The 25,651-nt window shown below is 43.7% G+C and overlaps 1 protein-coding gene and 1 long non-coding RNA gene across 3 annotated transcripts; one reads left to right on the plus strand and one right to left on the minus strand.

Moving 5' to 3' along the window:
* Positions 1-2,797: 2,797 nt before the first annotated feature.
* On the minus strand, positions 2,798-3,211 carry LOC132250749 (uncharacterized). The gene is made up of 2 exons (XR_009462347.1): positions 3,136-3,211; positions 2,798-3,061 (listed from the first exon to the last, which is right to left on the minus strand). It is a non-coding gene; the product is annotated as an uncharacterized LOC132250749 (long non-coding RNA).
* On the plus strand, positions 3,054-25,591 carry LOC102560270 (methylcrotonoyl-CoA carboxylase beta chain, mitochondrial). 2 transcript variants are annotated; one of them, XM_059727932.1, is made up of 12 exons: positions 3,470-3,708; positions 5,402-5,595; positions 13,315-13,493; positions 14,264-14,344; positions 15,282-15,460; positions 16,277-16,469; positions 16,752-16,843; positions 19,379-19,535; positions 21,049-21,171; positions 21,832-21,977; positions 23,149-23,230; positions 25,049-25,591. In XM_059727932.1, exons 1-12 carry the CDS (start codon positions 3,470-3,472, stop codon positions 25,130-25,132), a joined length of 1,749 nt encoding a protein of 582 aa, XP_059583915.1. In that variant the 3' UTR covers positions 25,133-25,591. The 2 variants fall into 2 exon arrangements, with proteins under 2 accessions (XP_059583916.1, XP_059583915.1); XM_059727933.1 differs by lacking the exons at positions 23,149-23,230; positions 25,049-25,591 and having other exon boundaries at positions 3,054-3,708; positions 21,049-21,205; positions 21,832-21,951.
* The last annotated feature ends 60 nt before the right edge of the window (positions 25,592-25,651 follow it).

The following is a 25,651-nucleotide window of genomic DNA, read 5'->3' on the forward strand; positions in this document are numbered from 1 at the left end:
CTGGAGGGGCTCCCCCCCAAGCCCTATGGATCATGGTAGGGTCTGCAAAACCCTCAGACCCTGGAGATCAGGGCTGCTGTGATCCTTAGGTCTCCAGAATGCATGAAACCCCCAGGCCCTGGGGATCATGGCTTCAAATTGTCCTCTGACCGCAGGGGTTTCCCACATCCTCAGGGCAGGGAGATTGCCACAAAGGGGATCCTCCAGCCTCAGGGGTGCATAGGGTATCCCTGCAGTTGGGAGCTCCTCAGCTGAGGCATGTGGACCTCCCAGCCACAGGAGCTTATTTCTTGTTGGTGGAGAGGGTGCCTGGGATTGGGCTTCCCTTGCATTGGCAATAAGGCATGATGGGATTCAATGTGTGATTGTGTGAATTTCACATAAGATCCCATCTCATGTTTACCTGCACATGTAGAGAGGTCATGTTACCTTATTCTGTTACACCATATAAGGGAGGAAGGGCTATGGCTGTATCAGGGAAGTAACGAGTAGACACAACTGCATGGAGGCTGCTAATGCTACCAAAGGCTATTTTAGCAGTCCCAAAATAGTTATATGAATACACATAGGTGGATCTTGACTTTTGAAAAGGGTGTGTGGGGGGCGGGTGCAGACGGCGTGGTGTGTCATTACATATAAGACAACACATATTTTTTATCACGTTTATTTTTAACTAAAAGTTTTACAAATAAACTACTGGCCTAGGGCTATATTATTCAGTTTAAGCAAAAACAAATATAAATATATTGCAGTGTGCATCAATTTGCTACATCATACAGTATACATAAAAACACAACAATCTAGGCAAAAATAATTAATATATGTTTCATTACTTCAGCAGTCATTAGAATTAAAAGCACATCTTTCTTTCAGTTTCATGAAACAAAATCTAGCCTTTCTGAGCATCTTGATAACTTTCAGTAAAGCACTGGATGCACTATTTCCACACCTGAGTTAATGTTTTTTGCTACAGTTAAAACAGTCCGTAGTTTTGTGAAATAGGAGCTACATTACCAGGAGCAGCTGACAGCAGAATTGCAGAAGAAAGGCTAGCTTGATTAGCTGAACAGCAAGCCCATTATAAAGGAAGGAGGGTCAATAATACCTGTAGAATGAAGAATTTAGAAGGAATCAGGTAGAGTGTAATGAGTCATAGTTTTAATTCACGCCATCATTTCTGCCTCAGTAGAAATGCTGCTGCCACTGCCAAGCAGTTGGTTTTAATATTTGGGTAGACCAGAAATCAAAGCAGGGTGGGGGTGGAAATGCAGCAGTGCACCCCCCTGGATCCACCCCTGTGAATGCTCAGTGTCTTGCATCTTGGTTGGGAAAGAAAACTTCACTCCCCAGCACCCTGTGTGTACATGACAGATTGGGGCCTTCAATCGGCATTGCTCCAGATCCACTGGGTGGTGTAGAACGCCCCATAACCTAGCCCGAGCTGCCCAGTTTTAAGGAATCTCTCGTTACCACTCAGCGCGACTCTCCTGACTCTTTTACAGCGGTAGCACAGTTGGTATAGCTCCTTGCATGGTGACTGGGATCAGAGTAGCGTTACTAGCTACAACAGCAGCCCATAATGGGGATCTAATTAATTTGTGGGAGCTGCCCCCCCCATTACACAGACAGAACACGGGCTCAGGCAGAACCTGGGCTTTGTGGTGGAGCATGGCACCCTGCCCATGCCTGACTGGCCGAAGTGCCCTGGTGGCCCCGCCCCTCATCACTGATTGGTTGCCATGGCTTCCTGTCATGTGGCCCCATCCTCGCTGCTGATTGGTAGCTGTAGCCATCTTGCCAGCCGCTTTTCAAGCAGTGGCCTCTGCCCCAGTGGGCTGCTGCAGTGCACTGAGGACTGCTGGCTTCCTCCGGGGAGCTATTGTTTTATTTTTGGTAATTTTTTTCCCTGCAGACTTTGCAGCCAATGTCAGATTTTGCGGAATCCGCAAAAATCACAGATTTGGTAGGCCCCTATCCATAAAGGATTATTTTTACTCTATACAGGCCAGCCACTAGAGGGAGACCGGACCACAAGCATTTCCAGGAGGTTCGATCAGCCTCTTGATCAACCTGCTCAGCATCAGTGTGATTTTAAAAACTCCCACTAGCATTTCTCCATTCAGGAAAAACACAGTGCATCACAGACAGGTGCATTCCTTTTTAGGCTGCAATAAAGATTAGTGTTATAAATTTAAAATAATACATCTTCAGAAATAATTTCTGTTGCTAATTAGTTTGAATAGGAAATAAAAACTGTTTGGCTCCAACTGCTTTCTCCGCCTATTCTAGGAAAATGATATTCAGCAAGGTGTTAGTCACGGCTTAATTATCCTTAAGAAGCCTTATTAATATGTATGTAGGAAGGTCTATCTGACAGGCACGCATTTTAATAAAGTCACTGAAAGGCGACAAGCCGTAATTTCGAGAGGGTTATGCCAGGACTAAACAACAGCACACTCCCTAAAAGGCCCAGGAACCGCACACACAAAAAACGGAAGTAAAAATTGAAATAGTTTCATTGTATTTTTAATTAGACAACGCCTAGGCACCCTGCCTGCACGGTCAAGGGTTTAAAAATATTCCAGGCAGCACAGCTACGTTTTTAAAAAGTTGATGAGGCTGAAGTTGGTTGCTTATTCCCGGTTACTTTTTGAAAGCTAATCTATACAAAAAGCTGCCTGTAAGTTGTCAGTCTCATGACCCTGGGTATAAAAGGCCCTGCTGAAACAGCTCGACCTTTTCTGGCCAGGGATCCAGGTCGTAGCCGTATTGGTCTAGAAGAAAAGGCAATCAGGACTCGTGATAGAGATATCTTTTATTAGACCAACAAGATTTTCGCAACAAAATCTTCTTTAATTGCAAGCTTTCGGGCACAAACACCCTTCGTCAGGCATCGGAGAGAAGATGGTCGAAGTTCTCCTGGGTAGAAATGAAAGTTCGTATCCAGGCTGGGCCATGTTGGTCTCGAGGAAAAGGCAACCAGGACTCGTGGTAGAGACGGGATGTTTTACGAGACCAACAAGATTTCGACAACAACAAAAAAACCCTTGCATGGCAAAGCCTAGGGGCACAAACACCCTCATCAAGCATCACAGAAAAGATGGTACCATTGACCTGCTCTGGACACGCACTCACCTGCATCCAGCTCGCCAATATACACGAGTCTGGGAGAGCGGGGACTAGGGGCCGGCCCGGGCCGTGTGAGCAGGGCTCCGCTCCGCTCCCCGGGGGCAGAGCTGCCCTGGCCCGGGCACCCGCGCGGCTGTCCGGGGGTGAGGGGCCGCAACCCAGGACGGGGGCGTGGCTCGGCCCTCAGGGCAGCCGCAGCACCCCGCAGCCCCGCTCCGGCGCAGGCGCCTCCCCCTCCCGGCGGGTCCTGCCCTCGGACCGCTTGCGGCCTAGGTGGGCCGGGCCGGGCCGGGCCCGCTCCGGTGCGGGTGCCCCCTCTCCTCCCCTCCCCTGCCCGGCCATGTGGAGCGGCCGGGCCGCACGCTCGCTCCGCGGCCCTTGGCCCTGGCGACGCCCGTGGCGGGCTGGCGGCGGCGGGCAGGCGAGGCGCGGGCTGTGCGCGGGGGCGGCGGCGGCGGATGGGCCGCCGAGGCGCGGGGCCGGCGCCAGGCGCTTCCCGGTGCTGCCGGGCCGCATCCCGGCCCTGTGCGCTCACGTGTTCCGAGAAAACGCGCAGAACAGCGAGGCCGGGCTGCGGAGGTAACTGCCCGGCCCCCGGCTCTGCCGGGGGTGACACTTGTCCGGACTTCCCCGGGGTGGGGGAGAAGTCGCAGGTGCTGTCTTGCCTGTTTACAAATAAATCAGTCAATCTCGAGCTTTAAAAAAAAAAAAAAAATTCTCAATTTTTCTCTCCCTTCATCTGGAAGCTGAAGCGGCTTCACTGTTGGTGCTGACCTGGGGCGAAGCACTTGGCAAACCTCCTGCCCAGGACTTCCCCCGCGCCACCGCGCTTCCTATGGATGCAGGCCCCTGCGCCCACCTCCCCACAGCAAAGACATGGATGCGCTGTGTTGTTTTGCGTGTCTGGCTGCGAGCGCTTTCGAGGCGGGCGTGACGCCTGCCCCGTGCGCGGCGCGTTCCCGTGGGAGGCTGAGGTGCGGGGTGACTCCCGCATCTCCGAGCATCGGCCGAAGCCCGGACGACAGCGACTGCGTTTGGTCATGATTCGTTGATAAAAGAAACGAGTCGCTTTCTTCTTTTATGTATTTGTCCTTGCAGGTCGTATGGCAGCAACTTGAAGGTTTTTATTCAGAAGTGTGCTGCGTGAGTTGTGAAAGTCAAACTATGGAGAAGAGATTGTGCCCCCCCTCCCCCGTGGTCATATTGAAATAATTATTAAAACTTTTGCTTTTTCTGTTGAGGTCTTTTAACCTCTGTATTTATCCTGCCAGAAGCCGCAGCAGGAACACCGAAGAGAATACAGGCTCTTTCAGATACTGTTTCAGTTAAAATGGATAAGTCCATGCAAAAAGCCCGTATTTAAATATTAAATCTTTACCTCAGTTATTAATACTATATATATTTTTTTTTAAATGAAGTGTATTGTTTACTGTTTATTCTCTTTATGATTTGCACTTCACTTAGAAAGTAGCATTAGGTTTGTCAGTGTACATTTTGCCTTAATACAGTGTTGCAGTAGTTGCTAGGCTTCAAATATTTCTGCCGTGGTGTTGTGTGCACTCTTACCGTGTCCGTACCGCCACAGATAACTCTTCAGCTCGGGGAAGGAAGCACCGAATGGTTCCATTTCCTAGAATAGCTGGACCCGATGGGTTGTCAAAATTAAATTCGGCTTAGCAGACTGTTAGTCATGTTAATATTTGATCCACAATGACTGTTCCAATCAGCAAGAATGCAGCATCTTTCAGGATCACCTGCCCTATTGACAGGCAATGCTCAATCACTTCTTCATACACTGACTTGAGCTGTTCCTATAGATTGTGCTCTGATTACTTAGGATAAAACATTAAGTGCTGGATGAATGTTAGCTGCACTTGGGGAAAAGGCCACAAACCCAGTAGCTACTGAACAGAAGACATAAATGTAATATTTATATTATTTGACAGTATTCTAACCGGTATTCTATTAGACTCAAACATCTCTCTTGTAAAGAACCAAACTTAAACCAAGTTTGATTCTTAAAAAATATTTGAGCAACTTTGTCTCTTATTTAGCAGTGACTTAATTTGGTTGCCGTGACAAACTATAATGCAGTAGTTAACTGAAGAGTTGCATTCTCCAAAAAAAAGACAAAAGCGAAAGTTTTTCTTCATTATCATATTACTGGCATGAAAATTATTGAAATGCATTGAAATATTGCATTAACTGCATCAAAAAGCTAATTGAAAATAAGCATGATTTCATTAAATTAAGCTTTGTTTTTTTAAATCAGGTATTCAGAATTGCTTGAAAAGATCAGGAAAGGAGATGAGAAAGCAATATTGCGTCATACCCAAAGAAACAAGAAGCTACTTGCTCGTGATCGCCTGAGAATGCTCCTTGATGATGAACCATTCCTTGAGCTTTCCCCTTTTGCAGGCCATAATTTGCCATATGGTGATATCCCTGCCGCTGGATGCCTCACTGGTAATTATTAAAGCCTCCAACATTATGTGGAACAGGAAGATTATTACAATATGACTCTATTTACTGTTAGTAAATCTTAATATAATGCATAAAGGGTTTCTAGGTCGTTACAGTGCTCAGATTGCTTTGTAGTCACTTTTAGTGATCATAAAGCTTGGTAGAGGTTGAGAATCTAGTTTCTGCCCATGCTCCCATGACAGTTCACTGAGAAGAAGAATACAGGTGGTTTCAGATATAAGCCAGAGATAGGGACACAATCTGTTTCATTTTCTTTCTCCCAGTTATACCAATATTTAATTTCCATTAGCATGAATAAAAGTGATAATATTTTGTTCATGTAGGGGTGAGAATTGTGTGCGCCGGGTCTGACCCCGGGTCGCTTTCGTCGCTCTGCACGCGGGCTGTGGCCGGCAGGCCGGGTCGGAGAGGGCGGGTGCCAAGCTAGAATTAGGCACAAACACGTAATGGTTGATTTTAAGATTATTTTACTTACACCAAGATGGTCGTGGTGTAGGCTGAGAACTTGCTTGAGTTGCGGTTACAACAAAAAACACGAACACACGTGGAGGTTGCAAGGCTCCACGCAGACAGAACACGAACAATCACGTGGAGGTTGCTAGGCTCCACGCAGACAAACTCCGGATGTCCAGGACAAGCGTGCATTAAACTCGTCGTTACGTCTTATAGTAGGCTCCGTTCGAAGACGGGAAGAGGTGGGCGGTGGATCAGGCCGCCAAACCCCTCTGAGCAACACACAGGGTTTCTATTACCCTGCCGCGCACACCCAGAGTCCCCACGAGATGGATGCGGAGTCCTCTTCGGCTTGGGCGGAAACTGCTCAAGCCTCTTATACGACTAGCAGGCCAATCGCTAGCCGCCACGTGTGAATAATTTAGCACTAGCCAATTGCGGGGGACGAATTTGCATATGATGAGCGGGAAACCTTTGCACCGTGCATTTTTGTGCTGCAAAGGAAATGCACCCTGCAAAGATTGCTGCAAAGTGGCGGGAACACTTCCCTGCACACGGATTCTCTGCGCAGCAGAACTCCTCCACGCAATGAAGCTGTATACCCACGGGGATAATTCTTAGTGCCGAAGCACGCACAAAAAAATCAGACCTTTGGGTCATGACATCCCCCCTTGCTGAAGGCACAGTAGAATTATACTTCAAACCTATCATCCGGGTTATTCATTACTCTGTCAATGGTTCGCGAAACTAAACGAGCAAAAACAAAATCAGTCAACAATAAAAGTTCGTCCTCAAGGGATCGAATCAAATAATAGCCGGCACACACACATATACATAAAATCACATTCATAACAAAAAACTGAACGATCATGACTTCGGTGGGCGTCATGGTGGAATCGTGTGTCAGGCCCTCGTTCCTTTCGGTGATGTCCCTCTCGGGGCCTGTCTCCACCACGCACTCCGAATCCCAGATCTGTAAAAGAACTCTCTTAAAATGGTTATTCAATACTATCTATAAAATCACACAGGACCGCACGATAATGCAGTCAATTCAACTTATCAGTACTATTAAATACAAATACATAAACACGATTTTATACTGGACAGCTCTCTTCTCTTTTCTGACTCAGCAACTCGACGAAATCGTCGATGAGTCATCGTCGCCTTCTTCTAGATAATGAAAATCTAACTCGTAGGCTAGCTGCCATTGTCCCGCGTCTCCTAAAATCCGAAGCTGTCTCTTATTAAGTCCAGAATGCTGCAGGAGGTATCCAAACATATATCTCTCCTCCTGTGTTCTCTGGTGTAATACTGGATGCTCGGATTCGCGGTGTTTCGTGTTCTGAGCCTCAGTCGGGTGTTGACACTCCCGATCACTGGATAGTCTTGGCTCCGTGAGGACGCGCAGTCTTGACAACTGATGAAGGAGACTACTCACAGGATGATCGATCAGTGGGTTCAGCACAATTCGCAGAACCACGATGTTTCTTTGCCCGTAAACTTTAAGACAACTATCTATGCTGTCGAGAGTCACTGGAACGGTTCCAGGGTCTCGCAGGTGACGATGAGGCCACGGTCGCATTCGTTGGAGCGGTGTTAGTCCCAACGTGCATTCTCTTGGGTTCCAGGCGCAATACGAAACTCCAATAATAGCCAGTACAAGCTGTTCTTCACCGGTGTGCTCTGGTCGGCCGTCATGCCATGCGTGGGCCTTCTGTTCAATCACTCCTGCCACAAGCGCTGGAATCGGAATAGGCCAATGGACACTAAACGCCACCATGTCGATGTTGGTGACATGTCCCCTACTCCATGAAGCTTGTCTCACCAAGAAGCTTGCTTCTTCCTGGTCCAGGAGGTTGGACCCAAGTTCCACGACCAGACGTCCCAACCACACAGCCAGAGTTTCGTCGGATCGGATCCTGGATTCTCTACACAAATTCTGCAGTTCGGCTCTGGAACGAGCGTAATAGGTGGTAGCTTGAACTGCATTCTGCGGACCGATGACTGGGCTGCTTGATGCTGCAGGCTGATCAATTTCCTCACGAGTTGTCGTTGCTGTTGCTGTTTCTGTCGGAGCTGCAGTCATTGTTACAGTGGGAGTCGTTGCTGTCTCAGGCGGGAGGGGCGGATGCACTCCTCCGCTCGACTCCCCCTCCCTTCGGCAAAGGGGCATGGTCGGTGGAACCAACGCTGCGTCGCTGGGCGGAGTCACCGGCCAAACCCTCGCGGGCTCTCCCGAAGCTCCATCCCTCACTTCCGGCTCCTCCACGCGGTCTTTCCTCTGCTCGGCGCCATCTTGTTGGGGCTTTTCAAGATCCCCTTTCTCAGCCGCTTCTCCAACCGTTCGAACGGCCATATGCAGCTGGGTCTTTAAACTTAAAGTTTCAGTCATTAAATCAGCCATAGTTTGAAAGGCTGCGTTCAGTTTTCCCCCCTTGTCGCACCGTAGGACCATTCTCTCATTTACAGCGCGGTCCTCCGTCTCTGGGTCTTTGCGGAGTTCGGACGGATGCTCACGACCCCTCAGTCTAGGCACCACCATACACGGGGAAAACCAGCCGATTGGCATCGTCTCTCCCATCTCTCGGGCACACCGTGAGCAACGGACACACTCCTGGGTGGGGGTCGGGCTTACTGCGCTCGCCTTCGGCAAGGGTCACAGCCTCAAGGGGCCTATACAGGACCCGCTCATCGCCCATGATACACCCGAACGCCGTGGTGTGAAGATATATCTCTTTCCCTTCCAGGGCTTCGACTTCTGGAGTTCCCTCTTCTCCCCTTAATGAAAGGTGTCCACGGACACATCTCTGTCCCGTTCCGCCCGCCTGGTGGTACGCGAGGTGCGCCTCCAGTTCTCCGATGCTTGCTATGCTGTGTCTCCCACTTCTCCAAGGGCAGTTCTCAACTAATTCTAACTCTAGCGAGCCCTCTCCTGAGCTCATCCTTGTCACCATGTGCGTGGCGAGGATTTCGCTGGATCCCATCATGGGTCGCAGTGATTCCGATCCCATCCTCGTCGCCATGTGCGCGGCGAGGATTTCGCCGGATCCCATCCTCGTCGCCATGTGCGCGCCGGGTCTGACCCCGGGTCGCTTTTGTTGTTCTGCACACGGGCTGTGGCCTGCAGCCCGGGCAGGCCGGGTCGGAGAGGGCGGGCGCCGAGCTGGAATTAGGCACAGACACATAATGGTTGATTTTAAGATTATTTTACTTACACCGAGATGGTCATGGTGTAGGCTGAGAACTTGCTTGAGTTGCGGTTACAACAAAAAACACGAACACACGTGGAGGTTGCTAGGCTCCACGCAGACAAACTCTGGATGTCCAGGACAAGCGCACATTAAACTCGTCGTTACGTCTTATAGTAGGCTCCGTTCGAAGACGGGAAGAGGTGGGCGGTGGATCAGGCCGCCAAACCCCTCTGAGCGACACACAGGGTTTCTATTACCCTGCCGCGCACACCCAGAGTCCCCACGAGATGGATGCGGAGTCCTCTTCGGCTTGGGCGGAAACTGCTCAAGCCTCTTATACGGCTAGCAGGCCAATCGCTAGCCGCCACGTGTGAATAATTTAGCACTAGCCAATTGCGGGGGACGAATTTGCATACGACGAGCGGGAAACCTTTGCACCGTGCATTTTTGTGCTGCAAAGGAAATGCACCCTGCAAAGATTGCTGCAAAGTGGCGGGAACACTTCCCTGCACGCGGGTTCTCTGCGCAGCAGAACTCCTCCGTGCAACAAAGTTGCAAACCCACGGGGATAATTCTTAGTGCCGAAGCACACACAAAAAAATCAGACCTTTGGGTCATGACAAGAATATTCTTTAGAAATCCTGTGAGGGGGATCTATTATGGGCATTTCCAGATAAAGAGAAACTTGGTAGTCTGGTAGAGTATCCCTTGCCAAAATGAAAGAGTTTAGCTCACTGGTTTTAATATTTCCTTCTGATTTTGAAATCACTGAAAATATATTTGTTTTTTCTCTTCTGACACTTCTTATTTATTTTCAATACATTATCTTCTGGGTTTCATATTTTGTTCTACTTAGGCAGCAACAATTGATTTCTGTCTCAAAAGTCTGAATATGGTATTTCAAACACACTAACCAAGGCTTTCCAGTCAAGTAAAGAAAAAATGAATTATGGAGTGACCCACCCACATGGGCACTCTAGTATTTATCGTAGAGTTGTTCTCAAACTATCGCAGAAAGACCAGCACATATTGAAAAAGACCAGCTTGGCTTATCGGGGAACTCAACTCTTCAGTAAGCTAAATTAGGAAAAGGAAGCTTATTAGAAGTGGAAACTTGGACAAACAACTCGGGAGCAGTATAAGAGTATTGCTTTGGCATACAGGGATGAAGTCAGGAAGGCCAAAGCGCAATTGGAGTTGCAGCTAGCAAGGGATGTGAAGGGTAACAAGAAGGGTTTCTATAAGTATGCCAGTAACGAGGAGGATCAGAGAAAGTTTGGGTCCCTTATTGAATAGGGGAGGCAATCTAATGACAGAGGATGCAGAAAAGGCTGAAGTACTAAATACTCTTTTCACCTCAGTCTTCACAGGCAAGGTCAGCTCCCACACTACTATACCAGGTAGCATAGTTTGGGGAAGAGTTGAGCAGCCAGCTGTGGCAATAATTATTTAGAAAAGCTGCACATACAGAAGTCCATGGGGCCAGACAAGATGCACCCAAGGGTGCTGAGGGATTTGGCCAGTGTGATTCAAGAACCAATGGCCATCGTCCTTGGAAACTCACGGTGATAGGGAGAGGTCCCAGATGATCAGAAAAGGCCAATATAGTGCCCATATTTAAGACAAGGAAAAAGGAGGATCCAGGGAACTAACTACAGACTGAGTGATCATCCTTGCCGCAGTCCCTGGAAAAATGGAGCAGGTTTTCAAGGAATCCATTTCTAAGCGCTTGGAGAAGGTGATTAGGAACAATTGGCATGGATTCACCAGGGGCAAGTCATGCCTGACCAACCTGATTGCCTTCTATGATGAGATGACTGGCTCTGTGGATGCAGGGAGACCAGTGGATGTGGTGTACCTTGACTTTAGCAAGGTTTTTGATATGGTCACCCGCAACATTCTCACAGGCAAACTAAGGAAGTACGGGTGGATGGACTGTGAGGTGGATAGAAAACTGGCTGGATTGTCAGGCTCAAAGGGTAGTAGTTAATGGACATGTCTACATGTTGCCGTACAGCAATGTTGCTAAGGCACTGTGCTTTAGTACTGAAGCACAGCACAGTATGGGCAGTTACTGCGCCATGTGTGCAGCACATGGTTAGAGTTTGCCACTGTCACTGTAGCAATGCACTATGTGGGGCAGTGGACCCATGTGATCACTACATCGCAGTGGCACACCATACAGCGACATAGTGCATTGCTGTGGCACAATAGGGTAATGTGTACATGTGCCCAATGGCTAGATGTTTATCTGGCAGCCAGTATCAAGTGGAGTGCCCCAAGGATCAGTCCTGGGGCAGGTTATGTTTAATATCTTCATCAATGACCTGAAAGATGGATAGAGTGCACCCTCAGCAAGTTTGCAGCTAATGCCAAGCTGAGGGAAATAGTTGATACTCTGGAGGGTAGGGCTAGGATTCAGAGTGACCTAGACAAATTGGAGGATTGGGCTAAAAGAAATCTCGTGAGCTTCAATAAAGACAAGTGCAAAGTCTTGCACTTAAGCAGGAACAGTCCCATGCATCAGTACAGGCTGGGGCTGACTGGCTGGGCAGCAGCTCTGCAGAAAAGGACCTGGGGGTTACAGTGGACAATAAGCTGAATATAAGCCAACAGCGTGCCAAGTGTTGCCAAGAAGGCTAACAGCATAGTGGGCTGCATTGGTAGGTGTGTTGCCAGCAAGTCGAGGGAAATGATTATTCCTTACTCTATTCAGTACTGGTGAGGCCACATCTGGAGTACTGTGTTCAATTTTGGGCCCCCACTACAGCAAGGATGTAGACAAATTGGAGAGAGTGTAATGGAAGGCAATGAAAATGGTTAGTGGGCTGGGGGACATAACTTCTCACTAGAAGGGTAGTAAAATACTGGAACAGGCTACCCAGAGAGATTATGGAATCCCCTTCCTTGGAGGTTTTTAAGACCCAGCTAGACAAAGCCTTGGCTGAGATGATAGACCAGCTGGGGATGGTTCTGCTTTGAGCAGGGAGTTGGATTAGATGACCTCCTGAGGTCCCTTCCAACCCTGATATTCTATGATTCAAACTGTAGGCATGATGCATGACTTTTTTGCTACTAGGTATTCAGAATGCATAACAAAAATTATACCTGCCATCTGTTATAGACTCACGTATTTCTTTGCAGCTGCCATGATTGCCTAACGCAAAGGTGTTCTTTTAAATAGGTTGTCACTAAAACTATTTCAGTGGGTTTTCCACGAGGCATGTGTACACAATGTCTTGTGTTAGGATTTAAGTGGTATTTCAACTGTTGTGTAGGCCTTTTGTGCTAGGGTGAGTATTTCTTGTAAGTATTTCAATGAACCATTTTTGAAGAGGTAGCACATAGCTTTTAAGGGAAGAGGAGAGACTAAATTAGATATGCTGGGGATCAGATTAGTAAATGGTGCCTGATAACAAAAAAACCTCACCTAACTGCATTTCAGAGCTCAGTTTTGTGCTAAAAGTAACCATACATACAGTATCAGGAGGTTTGAGATTTCATCAATGATTTTTTTTTTACCATCTGTTTTATTTTAATATAAATCTGTGATTCTAGTTACAATCAGAGAATCATGGACAATTAGGGTTGGAAAGAACCTCAGGAGGTCATCTAGTCCAACCCCTGGTCAAAGTAGGATCATCCTCAACTGTATCATCCCGCCCAAGGCTTTGTCTAGCTGGGTGGGATGATTTAGTTGTCTTGCACTTGAAGAGCATGAAGTCAATTTGGCTTCTTTCTTTCTCATGTATTATCATCAGTAATAAAGGTGTGGCAGGTCAAATTCTGCCTTCAGAATAGGGCTATCTATGTCTGTTGTAAGGTTACAGAGAAGGATGGTTCCCTTCAATATAGGATCTGTAGCTTTATTAGCAAGTGGGTAAATATAGACAGCCTTAACTCAAAAGAACACATTAGATGTATCTGAGCTTTGCTGTTCAATCTATGATACAATTACAAAATGCCCATGCCTGGGTTATTTTTTTTATTGCTTGTTTTGGGGAATCGTGTTTGTTTGTAAAGAGTCTGGGATAAACATCTGTGGGTCCTGTTACAGGAATTGGAAAAATCTGTGGACTCTGGTGTGTCTTTATGGCACATGATGCAACAGTGAAAGGAGGGACCCTTTTCCCTATTGGAGTGAAGAAAAACCTGAGAGCTCAAGAAATAGCAATTCAAAACAGGCTTTTATCCGTGTATCTGGTTGACAGTGGGGGAGCATTCTTACCACTACAGGTAAGATTGGATATAATATGTGGTATGAAAATAGCCACTTCCTGTCTTCATCTTATTAATTTTTAAATCAAATCTCATAAGATTGATTTTTGTGATTATTTTTTTTGGTGGGCTGCCTTTCATTTTGTCTCTTATATGCTAACCAAACAGTACAAACAAATCAAAGTCCTTTGTGACTGATCTTGCATGTAACTGACACCAACATGATCAAAGTTCATAAACATGAGTCTAACAGAAAATCAAATTGCTGGCCCACCAAGCTATATCAATGTAGGATATATATCATAGACAAGGATTTTTGTGAGTGGTATCTTTTATTGGACCAACTGCATGGTTGAAATAATTAGAAATTTTGTTTTAAAATGTATACTAGTAAATCTGGGAGCATGTATGAAGGATTGGCTCTATAAAAACAGAGACTTTCTATTTACTGTAATAGGACAGAGAGAGCTTGTAAAGGTCATAAATGCCGCCTTTGTCACTGCATCAAATTCAAGTTACCACAAAAAATGAGAGTTCTTAGTACATGTGACTGCATTTGTAGTATAGAAGACTGTGGATATTGTTGCTGATTTGGGGTTGAAGCAATACGTGTATAGATGTCTTAGAGAAGCAAACTGGAAAGCTATAAGATAAAATCCCTAACTGTCTTTATAGAAGTTGTGAATAACTTGTTTTCTTTTATGAATAGACAGTGGAAAGGCTAAGCATTGGCTTTTGTTATTGAAAATCCTTGGTAAAAACTGCTTTTCTTTTCCCTGCAATGTCAGGCAGACCTCTTTCCTGACCGATCACATGGTGGTAGAGTCTTCTACAATGAGGCAATAATGTCTGCTATGAAAATCCCTCAGGTACATTGTCATGCTGAATATGTATGAAGATACTATATGTGGTTAACAGATTTATGAGAAACATTTCCAACAATACAAATTCTAGAATCAGAGTATGCATATGCAGAAATACTTCCTGACCCTGTTTTCAGATGTTGACATAGACATTCAAATGATAGAAGTTGTACTATAAACATCACATCATGTGGTAGCTTTGTCCCCTGTCTGGCCAGGCAGCAATAGTTGCAGCTGTGGTGGTGGCAACTCCAGCCCTGGCCCCAGACCAGGACTGGGTGGGAGCTGGGGTTGGGTTGGAGTCACTGGCACTGCTGGCTAGGCTGGGCAAGGGCTGGAACCACCATGTGCTTTGTGCTTGAGGCTGGAGCTGCAACACAGTAAGCAGTGGCAGGGGAGAAGGTGGTGAGGTGTAGAGGTTGCACAGGGGCAGTGGCTACAACTCTGACTCCAGGTTAGGGTCAGAGCGAGAGCCACAGCAGCTGCCTGCCCTGCGACCCCTCCCACTCTCCCCACTCAAATCCAAGACAAGGAGCTTTTTTCTCTATGTTGAATGAGGGGGGAAAAAAAACCTTGTCTTGGATTTGAGTAAATAAATATGGTAATCTGTATATCTGATTAAAGTCTATAATGCCAGTCAATATTTGGGAGTATCATGGAACATATCTTTCTTTGCATCCACCCCTACGAAACACACAACCTATTTATTTTCAGGAATGTAACCAGGTAGATGGCTTGTTTGGTTGTACCTGACCTTACTGCTCTTTCTCAACTAGAATTTAGCAGCTGCAAATATACAATTTTATGGTTAAAATAAAGGGCTTGTTAACCAAGCTTGTGAAATCTTTAATCAATATATATTATGTCTCAAAAATGCCTAAAATGTAAAAAGTGCACCTAGCTGTGATTTCTTCTTACACAGGTATCTTGCTTTGTCCTGTAGGTGGCAGTAGTGTGTGGTTCTTGTACAGCTGGGGCTGCCTATTGTCCTACCATGACAGAAGAAACTGTGATTGTAGATAAAATCGGTACTATGTTCCTTGGCGGACCACCTCTGGTAAAAGCTGCCACAGGGGAAGATATTACACCTGAGGAACTAGGAGGAGCCAGACTTCACACTAAGTAGGTATAATGTTTGTCCAAAGGGGAATCAAGTAAGATAGTAAGTCAGTATACCTAAAGTATCATTCATTCGTAAGTAGTAATGGGGCTAAAGAGATTTCAGACGACTGCAGTGACAGGACATTATCTGGCTTAAAAGATAGGAATGGTGCCTTAGAAACACATTAGAAATGATATAGGAATAGCTTTCCTACTAATGAAGTAGGCTTCAGTAGGAATTTTATCTATACAGCTGTTAAGACTATATGTATACATTAAAAGACTACGAGCTACTTAAGTCTGTGGTAATGGAGCTGTTAATTTTTTTTCTCCATAAACTGGCCTGTGGAGAACTGGGTCCTCTTTGTTGCCTTTTAAGTGCCTACAAAAGCATTTAAACATTTCACTGCAAGAAAAAGCCTAGATGCTTATAAGGGCTACTTAAAAAACAAAAAAACAAAAAGCCAAAAGGAGGAGCCAGTTCCTCTTCCTCCCTCCCTTCTATTTCCAATCTCTTAAGAGCTACTGATTTAAGGGAAACATCATTTTTCTTTTTATTGTTACAAATATTGTAAACTCAACATACTGAAGATGAGTAGAAAAGCCATTTTCCTGAATAGAATTACACAGGTAGATGGCTTGCTCACAAATCTCACTTGCTTGAGGTTTTCAAGAAGAGTCTGGATAAGCATTTCACTGGGATGGCTTAGGAAACTGATTCCTGCATCTGTGCAAGCAGTGGACTAAATAGTCCTTGGGCGCCTTTCCAGCCCTGACATTGTGATTATAAACTCTCACTTTTATTTGTACAATTTGTTATTAAAATGTCTCTTTTAGAGTCAGTGGCTGTCTCGATCATTTTGCATCTTCAGAGAAGGAAGCATATGAATGTGTGCGAAATATTATTTCAACTCTGAATTTTGAACTTCCACCAGAGGAGACCACAGAATATGATGATCCGCTTTATAGTGCTGATGAGCTCTTGGGACTTGCACCACGAAGTTATAGTTATACTTTGCCTATAAAACTGGTAAGAAGGAAAAGTGCTGTATCAGTTCATCATCTTTAAATGGCTAATTAACCTAGTATTTGGAAGTTAAAGGACATCCTTCCCTTGGATAATTGGTTTGGAAATCCTAAAATGCACAAGATATTCCACATTACATATTGTTGATGTGATGGTCCTGAAAGTACCAGATATAACCATTTTCTACAATACAGGCCATAAAGCCTACATAAACAGAACATACCATTTAGAAAAATATTCAACTTCAACTTAAATGTCCCTTGAAAGAAATACTTTTCTTTGTAGATTCTGAGCCGTCTGATAGATGGAAGCAGATTCCAGGAATTCAAAGCTGAATATGGAACAACTTTAGTAACGGGATTTGCCCATGTGGAAGGGTAAGACTGTAAGAATTTATTATGAAAGAAGTCAGACAGTTTTGTTTTAAGAAGTTTGTATACTATCATCATGTTTTATGCTGTTCCTGTAAAAGCAAATGGCATTTATACACATATCTTTTAGTGCTGCGACACACCAGAGATCCGATGCGTCAGAGCAGATTTGATTAATCGAGTCTGCTCCTCACATAAGCTGATGCGCACTGCGCTGCGTCACATGCAGTTGTATAAATGGTGAAATGCACATCAGCACTGAGAAAATGGCAGTGGCATGTTTTTTAACTAAAACATGGATGGAAGGTGTTTTAGTTAAAAAAAAAAAAAAAAAAAAAAAAAAAATGCACCGTCACTTTTAGTGGACCACCACATTTAGTTCAAATGGCCACTGCCATTTTCTCAGTGCTAACACTCATTTCACCATTTATGCAAATGAATGCGCTGTAGTGCCAGGCACTTTTAAAAGCTCCTGGCACTGCAGTGCAGATGTGTACTAATGCTCTATGCTTCTAGATGGGTCAAGAATTAATGTAAAGATATCTCTCCATAGCCCAGTCATGCATTCTAGGTTCAGCATTCAGACTTGTCAAAGCTGATAATGTCTAAGCATTACGAGCTGATGTCTGTTTCATCACTGTGAAATGAAGGAGTGGCACAGTCTGGTTTGTAGCTGAAAGGTAGTTTGTTGGCAGGCTCAGCAAATGCATTAAGGCCTGAAGGCTGAACATTAATGGGAGTGCCCCTTCTAAAGCTAGGCACAAGCATGTGAGGGAGGCTTTCGGAGGGAGCTTGCATTGCCGCTGCTTGTGTGGTGCAGTGGATAAACAAATTCCTTCACTCTCCCCAGACTGTTACTCTGCCAGATTTCACCAGCACTAGATTTATTATCTTAAAAAAGAAACAAACATTACGTGTGTAAGAGAGACACCTACTTTGAAAATCTCTCTCCTTTAAAAAGGTTAAATTTAACACTAAACATTACTGGCAAGTGAATCATTTTGCTAGAATTAATAAAGCATTAGAATCAGGCTAATTGATTTCCACTGAGACGAGATGAATATTTGATCTCTAAGGCACACTTTCCATTATGATGAAAAAACAGATTATACAGACAAGTGTACTGGGCATATATGTCTGACTTGCTGCCATGATTAGTTTGAGAGGTTATCAAAATGATATAACTGATTAGCAGTTATTTCTATGTTTTCTCTTATTTTTTTGGAGTTGGGTGCTGCGTTGAATTCTTTATTCAGAGTCCCTGCTCTGAACAAAGCACAGCCTTGAATGGACATGTTTAACCTTCATGGAAAGTTAGAAGCCTAGCTTGATCTTAGTTGAAGCTGTTGAATATGCAGCTTCATGCAGAATATTCATTACTGTTGCAGAAAAAATAGAATGCCCTGTAAAAACATGACTCTTTTTCTTCAAGCTACACAGTTCACTTACTAAATCTCAATAGTGTATACTTCTGAAGAAAGCTTGTTTCAAGATAGACTAAACTAGAAAGAAACAAACCACAGTCTGATTTTTCTCTGGCAGAAGCACTTGTAGCCTTGCCATGTAAACTCTCTAGTTGTGCCTTTCCTTATTCACTTGGAGCACCTCTAAGCCCTGATCCCTTTCAGCACTATTTTTGGACTGGGATTTGAGATGTTTAAAAAAAACAAAACAAGCTAGTGTTAACTAAACCATATCAGTGGATGTGGGGAAGGAGAAGCTAGTAGGTAAACAGAATTTTAATCCTTTTTCAAGGGTTTCCCAAGTGACCAGCTATTTGTGAAAAGAAAGACTTGTAATTACAACATCAAAAATGGCTTTTCTCTTATGTTTGTGTCTATATATGATCTGTTTACGTGCTCAATGCATACCAAAAAGATTACATTACTGATGGTTTTATAATCTGTGGTACTAGATGTAATTAGTTTATGCGTATTTTATATTCTCCACGTTTATTCAGAAACATATATCGAAGCTTAAATGTCAGAAGTGGCAGTAGATTAAATTTTCTACATTTGAGTGACATTTCATACAGGAAGGTTATTACTATATAATATACTATTTTAACACATTCATTTGACAGAAAACATTACTAGACTTTTAAAGGAAGCTTGCAGAAATTAAATGCCTTTTTCAGATTTACTTGTGGTTTAAATTAGCATTAGGTGTTAATGAGTGAAATATTGTGTGTTACACTATGGTATAAGGTGTCAGGAAAATTGGGCTGCATTTTTAAGCTTGTGTATGGTCTGTATGATGTTTACCAGGTCACTTCACATCCCTGTGCTTCTCAGTGCAGGTGGCTTCCCTGCTCCTTACGGGCACTGCAAGGTCTCATGTTTGGAAAACACTTTGAGTTACTTGAATGAAAGGAAGTGCATGAGCATAAAGGCTTTAACATATAGAGGCTGTCTTGTGGATCATTCTCCACAACTAATACTTGCACGACTGGACACTTATATTTTGTTTTTCAGTTCATTAGTGACTACATTTCACCATTCAAGTACAAAAAAATGAAAGTGTTCATATGTGTTTTGTTAGACATCTAGTTGGAATAGTGGCTAACGATGGGGAGCTGACTCATGATGCTTCTCTAAAGGGAAGTCACTTTGTGCAGCTGTGCAGTCAGCGAAGTGTTCCCATCCTGTTTCTCCAGAATACTGCGCCGCACACAGCAGACCCAACAAGTCTGTCACAGGTATGGATGGCATCTTTATTCAGTAGACTTTATTTAAGTTGTTCCTAGTTCTTGTCCTGACTTGCATATCATTATCACTGAAAATTATTCTGTTAAGAATCAGCTGGTTTGCTTAAAATCTGCTTATTTTTATGGGTCAGCCAAACAGCTATTTTTTTTTCTTAATCTTTACTAGTGTCACTGTTTCCTCCTATTGTTATCTTTATCAACATAACTGTTGATGTTCTCCTGGAGAGATCAGAGATCCAGCCCTACAAATCAATGGTAAAATGGTAAAACTTACAATTCATAGTGCTTTTCAGTTCTGACAGCTTTTCATGTAGGTCAGTGGTTGGTAATGTTATTGTGACAGCAGGTCAGGATGACACAGCTTGGGTCCAGGGTAGGCTAGTGTGGAGACCTGATTGCCAACACTACTTTCCCCCCCCACTACCTGGCTGTGATGTAGTGTGGACAAAGCTCCCTGATGCCCAAACCCCCATCTCCAGGTTGAATCCAATGGCTCCACAGTCTAGATGTGGCCCATGGGCCACATAGTTGCCAACCTGGCATAGGTGGCTGAGTACTATCTTTATTCTACAGCTGGTAAAATGGAGGCAAAATTTTAAGTAGAATTTTAGGTCACACAAGGCGTGTCTATGTATGCTTTTACACGTGCCTAAACTTAATACGCATTTGCCTAATGTGCATTAAGGCGATTTAGGCGTGCATCTACATATGTATGTGCTAAGGCGCGTTAGCTTGGTGTGCGTGGTGTAGACCCGTGTCCTTAATGGGCCTTAAAAATGGCTAATGCATCTTAAATTGGCACATGTAGACATGCCCAGAGAGAACAGCAGAACATGATGAGAGACCACAGAACTGATCTTTTCACATGTTACTTCCCTAACTCTGCTTTTTTATATATACCCTGGAATTTGACACCCTGGAAATGAAGCCAGATTCAGTTGTGCTGTATCTAAGTGTCACCAGAGTAGTCAGAGCTAGAGTCACTCTAGAACCCGGAACTTAGTGTAGCAGAACAGTCCTCTGAGACCATAGAACAGTGATTCTCAAACTTTTTAGAGTCAACGCATCCCTTGCAAAATACTGTTTCTTAGTTTTCACTTTTTTTGAATGCAGAAAAATAATAGAGCAGTTTTTCTGTTGCAAAGAACTCATAAACCTCAACTATGGATTTGTCTTTGAAATTTCTCAGTTTATCTTGTGAAACATGTTTGCAAACTTAAAAACTTAACAGTGCTAGCATTGTGTAGCCATGCCATGTTGGGTAAGAATCCTTGCCACAGAGGCTATAATTATTTAACTGATCTATAAAATGATTATGGTAATATGTTATACTTTCTAGTTTATTTCTGCTGTCTTCTTGACTTTCTTATTTAAAAAAAAAACTGATTACGTAAAATTTTATAGAAAGAAATCCTTAGATACAGTAAAAGTTTAGCAGGAGTGGAGGGATCTAGACAAAAAAATTATAAGAATTAACAGGACTTAATCTATATTTTACTTTCAGGCAGAGGATCATACCAATAAATTAAAGGCCCAGGCCTCCATGATGGCTGCAGTCGCTTGTGCTGCTGTACCCAAAATAACCCTTGTTGTTGGCGGCTGCTATGGGAATGAAAGTTATGCTATGGTATGGCTAGCAGAAGTAATGGCTCATATATTAGGTAATATTTGACTTGTCACAAGTTTTTTAAGCCTTCATAGTGTTTAAAGTTCATATCTCAGTCTCCCATTGGCACAAGCATTCCATTTTGTTCATTATGTTATTCAGTTTTAAAATAATTGATGTAACTGGAGTAAGTTTGGTACCCAGCCCTTGAACGTGGAAATTGGTTTTAAAAAGTTAACGATCTGAAATTATGTATAATAAGGACCAAACACTGCCCTTGTTCCTCACCATATGCTTTCTGCAGTCAGTGATGAAGGGCTACTTGTTCCTTAGCTGTGTTATGTGTGCTAACAAAAAGCTCAGTGGGAATACTTGCATGCTTAAAAAGTATGTGAGTACTTGCAGGGACAGTGTTCTGTTACACTGCTCTGCTACATATGCAAAGACAGTTGAAATTGCAGTCTTACCTCACATTCTGTGAGGTGCTGAGTGTCCATAACTCCTGAGTGAAGGACAGTGATGGTTGTACAGGTCAGCACCTCACAGGGTGAGGCCCTCTATCAGTAATACTTTGAGTTAAACATATATTGCATTTTGTTCATTGAGGACTTAATGCATTATTCAGTATGAATGATCCATTTTTTGTTCAGCTTGCATTGTCTCTTGCTTTTTTTCCTATAGTGTGGGAGGTCATTTGATCCAAACTTTCTGTTCCTGTGGCCTAATGCAAGAGTTGCCCTTGTGGATTCAGGACATTTCTCCACATTCTCAGAAGCTGGGGATGGGTGCTCAAGAGGTGAATCAGAGTTAAAGCAACTAAAGGAAAAGTAAGTACGTTAACTGTAAGTGAAGGGGGTTATTCTTACGATTGGATTGATTTCACTATAGTATTTGTTTATTTTTCAGAACAGCCCAGAGTGGGATTTGCCCTCTGAAAATGAGTGTGGTGCTTCCTGGTGGCCACTTAAATCCCATCTCTTCTCTGGTTAATCTGGGTACCTCCCTGTACTTGCGTGCCATCCCCTTGATGTTATTTTATATTCAGGAGGCTGCCCTATCCAGCGTGATTCCTGCACCCTTCAGCTCTGTCTTTCTGGGCTCTTGGCCCCTCCGGCTTAGTTCAGTTCACTGGGCTTGCACCCCTTAGACTGAGCCCCCAGCCTCCAATAGTCCTTTGTCGATTTTAGTACCTTCCCCAGGTACCCTCAGTGGACTCCCTCTGCCCCTTCAGTCACTCCCATGCCTTATAATGCAATGAGCAAAACTCCACCACAAATAGTTTACAGCTGGAGGCGCTTTGTTAAAGACCCTCCACAGGCTCCTATTCAGTCCCACTGACTTCTGTCAGCTCTGGCCATCCTGGGCCTACTTGCAATTCCCTCGGTCTCTGGCCCTCCTTCTCAGCTTTATGCAAGGAGCGTGTTCTGCTTGCACAGCCTGAGCTAACCTCTAGGTCCCAGCAGGGAGCTCCTGCCTCCAGCTTTGCCCAGGTCAGACTGACCCCTGTGCCTCTGGTGCAGGACTTATGTAGCCCCTTATCTAGGTCCTCCTCCTGCTGAACTAAGATCACCTCAGCAGGCCATTACCTAATTAGCTCCCAGCTGTTTATTATCTGGGGGCTTTGCAGCTTTCTAACTCTACTGACTAGCCCTGCTGTCAGTAACAGACCTTGACTCTTGTTACACTCAGCAGCATAACCAGATGACCTAGCAAATGGTTCTAATGCATTCCTTGCACCCTGAGGCAAATACTATGGAAAAAATGAATATTTGAGAGATCCTGCAGTAATTCCACAGTGTAGGTAGACTGAAATACAGAACACTTTAGGGGCTGGTTCTGCTCTTATATGTCCCCTGGACACCAAATAAATTCAATGGTAGCACCATATGTACACCCAGACTAAAAGCTGTGCCATATTTATTTGTACCTTTGTTACACTGATCTAGATTTTCAGTTGCATTTCATGCTTTTAATCTTACAAAACATTTTCTTGTTTAGGTTAGCAGAAGAAAGCAGTGCATTTTACTCCTCTGCCCGCCTTTGGGATGATGGTATAATTCTGCCCCAACACTCTAGGAAGGTAGGCTCTTTCTTTATATTACATTTGCACAAGCACATTTCATTGCAAGATTCCAAAGAGATTAGGAAGTGAATTCATTTAGCAGACAGGGAAAAAACTGAGGCATGGGTAAGGATTCACCTTGCCCAGGTCTCCCAAATACCAGGCCACTTCTTTAGCTAGGAGACTGAAATACAGCCACTGTCTCTTCTTTCCCTAGCCAGGCCATGTAAGATGTTTCTCTTGCTGTCCTCTTCTACTCCGGTTGCTCTGATCGTGAAACTCCCTTCCTAGAATTCCTTATTTGAATTTCTTTCTCTTGGAACATCAAGTGCAAGCTCCCTGCTTGAACTTTGACTCTTGCCCTTGCCTCCATCTCCAGTTGTTTTTTTGTTTTTTTTAAAAAATCTCTACTCCTCAGTCCCTATATTTATCCCACTCTCTCTGCTCCATGTTGCTCTGGCAGTCTTGCTGTCCTGCTTTTCAATTGCCCCTTTACTCTTGGAATGGCTTCTCAAAGCATCTGTGCTTTCTAACTCTTTCTTCCCTTTGTGCCTCATCAGTGGCTTACCTGAACTCTTGATATTTTTGTCTTAAAGTATTACTAACAATGAATACATTAAGCACCTCAAGTACTTCTTATTTGTGGATGATAAATATGTAGCATTAGGGATGACTACCATTTGTTTGTAAAGGACTGTATACATTTACGGTGCTGTAGGAATGACTGTTCATACTTTTTCTGGATTTTTTGGCAAAACAGTGCACAGGGGAATAATGAGAAATGTTTTCAAATGCTGGAGTTTGCAGAGCCTTGTATCTCACTAAAAATTAAATTGGAAAAGGAAATGTACAGTGATGAGAGTGAGCCATTGTTACTCATCTTCCTGACCAGTTCCACAGGGATGCTGCTGTTCAAATCTTTTTCAGTTCCAAGCTATGTTTCTGCCCTTCTGCTTCTCGGTAGTGAGAAATGGAGCAGTTGCAGGTATTGATGCTGAGCTCTGTAAGAGATCCCCACTCACATCTAAGCCTATCTAGCAGGTTTTATTGTCCTGTCATAATGGTAGCGTATTCACTAGTAAAACAGGACAAAAAACAAACCTTTTAATTTTTATAACAAGAAACAATATACAGAAGGCTATCGACTTGTTATAATCAAATCTACACCAGTCTTCATCTGTGTTCACGGTATATTTAGAACGAAAGAAAAATAAGTCATCCAGTTCCTAATCTAGAAATTATCGTTTCTGTACATTATATTTGAAGAAATTAAATTATCTTATTTCTCAAGACAAGAACTGGATCGCTGTCCCTGCAGTCAGTTATATTGCCATGGGAAATGCAGTGTCTAAATAGGTTAAATTTAAGGGAAAAGGAGCAGGAGCCAGGTCATTCTTTTGTATATGATTAGAAATAGCAGCAGTGTAGAGCACTAATGGCATTTTGGATTGGCTGAGCAGTCCAGCACTTCAGTGACATGTATGTTGAGGTGATTAGCTTAGTTTTCAAAAAGTATATACTTTTGCCATTATAGCAATTTCAAATTCCCTTTGCTTCCTCATGGTCTCCTATATTAGGATAGTACCTGTTTGCTCCACACAGTATCTTGAGGACGCTTCTCCCTCTAGTTCTTTCTCATGTCCCTAGGAACATTATGCTATCATGTTCATTTCTCCTGTTGGGGCATATTAATGTTGGGAAATTTCTCATTTTAATGTTGATTATTCCACAAAAAGATAGATATAAAAGTGTTACCAGGTCTTTAAAAATAATGAATGTTTGCTGGTGTTTCTGAATGATTCTTTGCTTGTCCTACTTTTTTTCTTTTTTGTGCAGGTGCTTTCACAGTGCTTAAATATAGTGAAACAGCAGAAGTACCAGACGGCACCTCTGCAACAATATCCTGTCATCAGAATGTAATCAGAAGCCTCCACTTGCAGATAATTGGGCTTTAAGGAATCCTAGTACATGGTGACATTTGTTAATGGAAATGATTTTCTGGCACTAGAGTACTGTTAATGTAAATGTAAGTTCTACAAAGCGTTGCCATTGAGAGAGGGTTCTTGGATTTTATGTCCATGTAGAGTAGGCTTGTATTTTAATCTATAATTCACTAGCCAATTACTTGAAGATTATACTTTCTTAAAAAAAAGGGAAATGCAATTCACAGAGTGATGGATCTATGGCACAATTCCCATTTCCAATGAAGCAAATTCATCTTTGTGCAATAAAAGTATCGGGTATTAATGTAGTTCACACTCCTGTATGAAATGCAGAGGCTGAGAAGTTAGTGTGTTCTAACAATAAAAGCAATGACAACTGGAAAAGAAAACAGACAAGTTGATTCTACAAATAAAGGCTTTACCTCTGTTCCCCCAAGATATTTGTTTTGAAGTCGCTGTTCTGTCAAATTTCTGTCAGGGTTCAATCGTGAAAATA

Source organism: Alligator mississippiensis, chromosome 5 (assembly GCF_030867095.1).
Source record: "Alligator mississippiensis isolate rAllMis1 chromosome 5, rAllMis1, whole genome shotgun sequence".
Classification (NCBI taxonomy): Eukaryota; Metazoa; Chordata; order Crocodylia; family Alligatoridae; genus Alligator; species Alligator mississippiensis.

Bases quoted from the DNA above. Each gene is read 5' to 3' on its own strand.
- LOC102560270 (XM_059727933.1), top strand. From the start codon at position 3,101: ATGGTACCATTGACCTGCTCTGGACACGCACTCACCTGCATCCAGCTC. The intron at 5,596-13,314 runs GTAATTATTAAA...GTCCTGTTACAG, and splicing joins TGCCGCTGGATGCCTCACTG to GAATTGGAAAAATCTGTGGA. The intron at 15,461-16,276 runs GTAGGTATAATG...TGTCTCTTTTAG, and splicing joins GGAGCCAGACTTCACACTAA to AGTCAGTGGCTGTCTCGATC.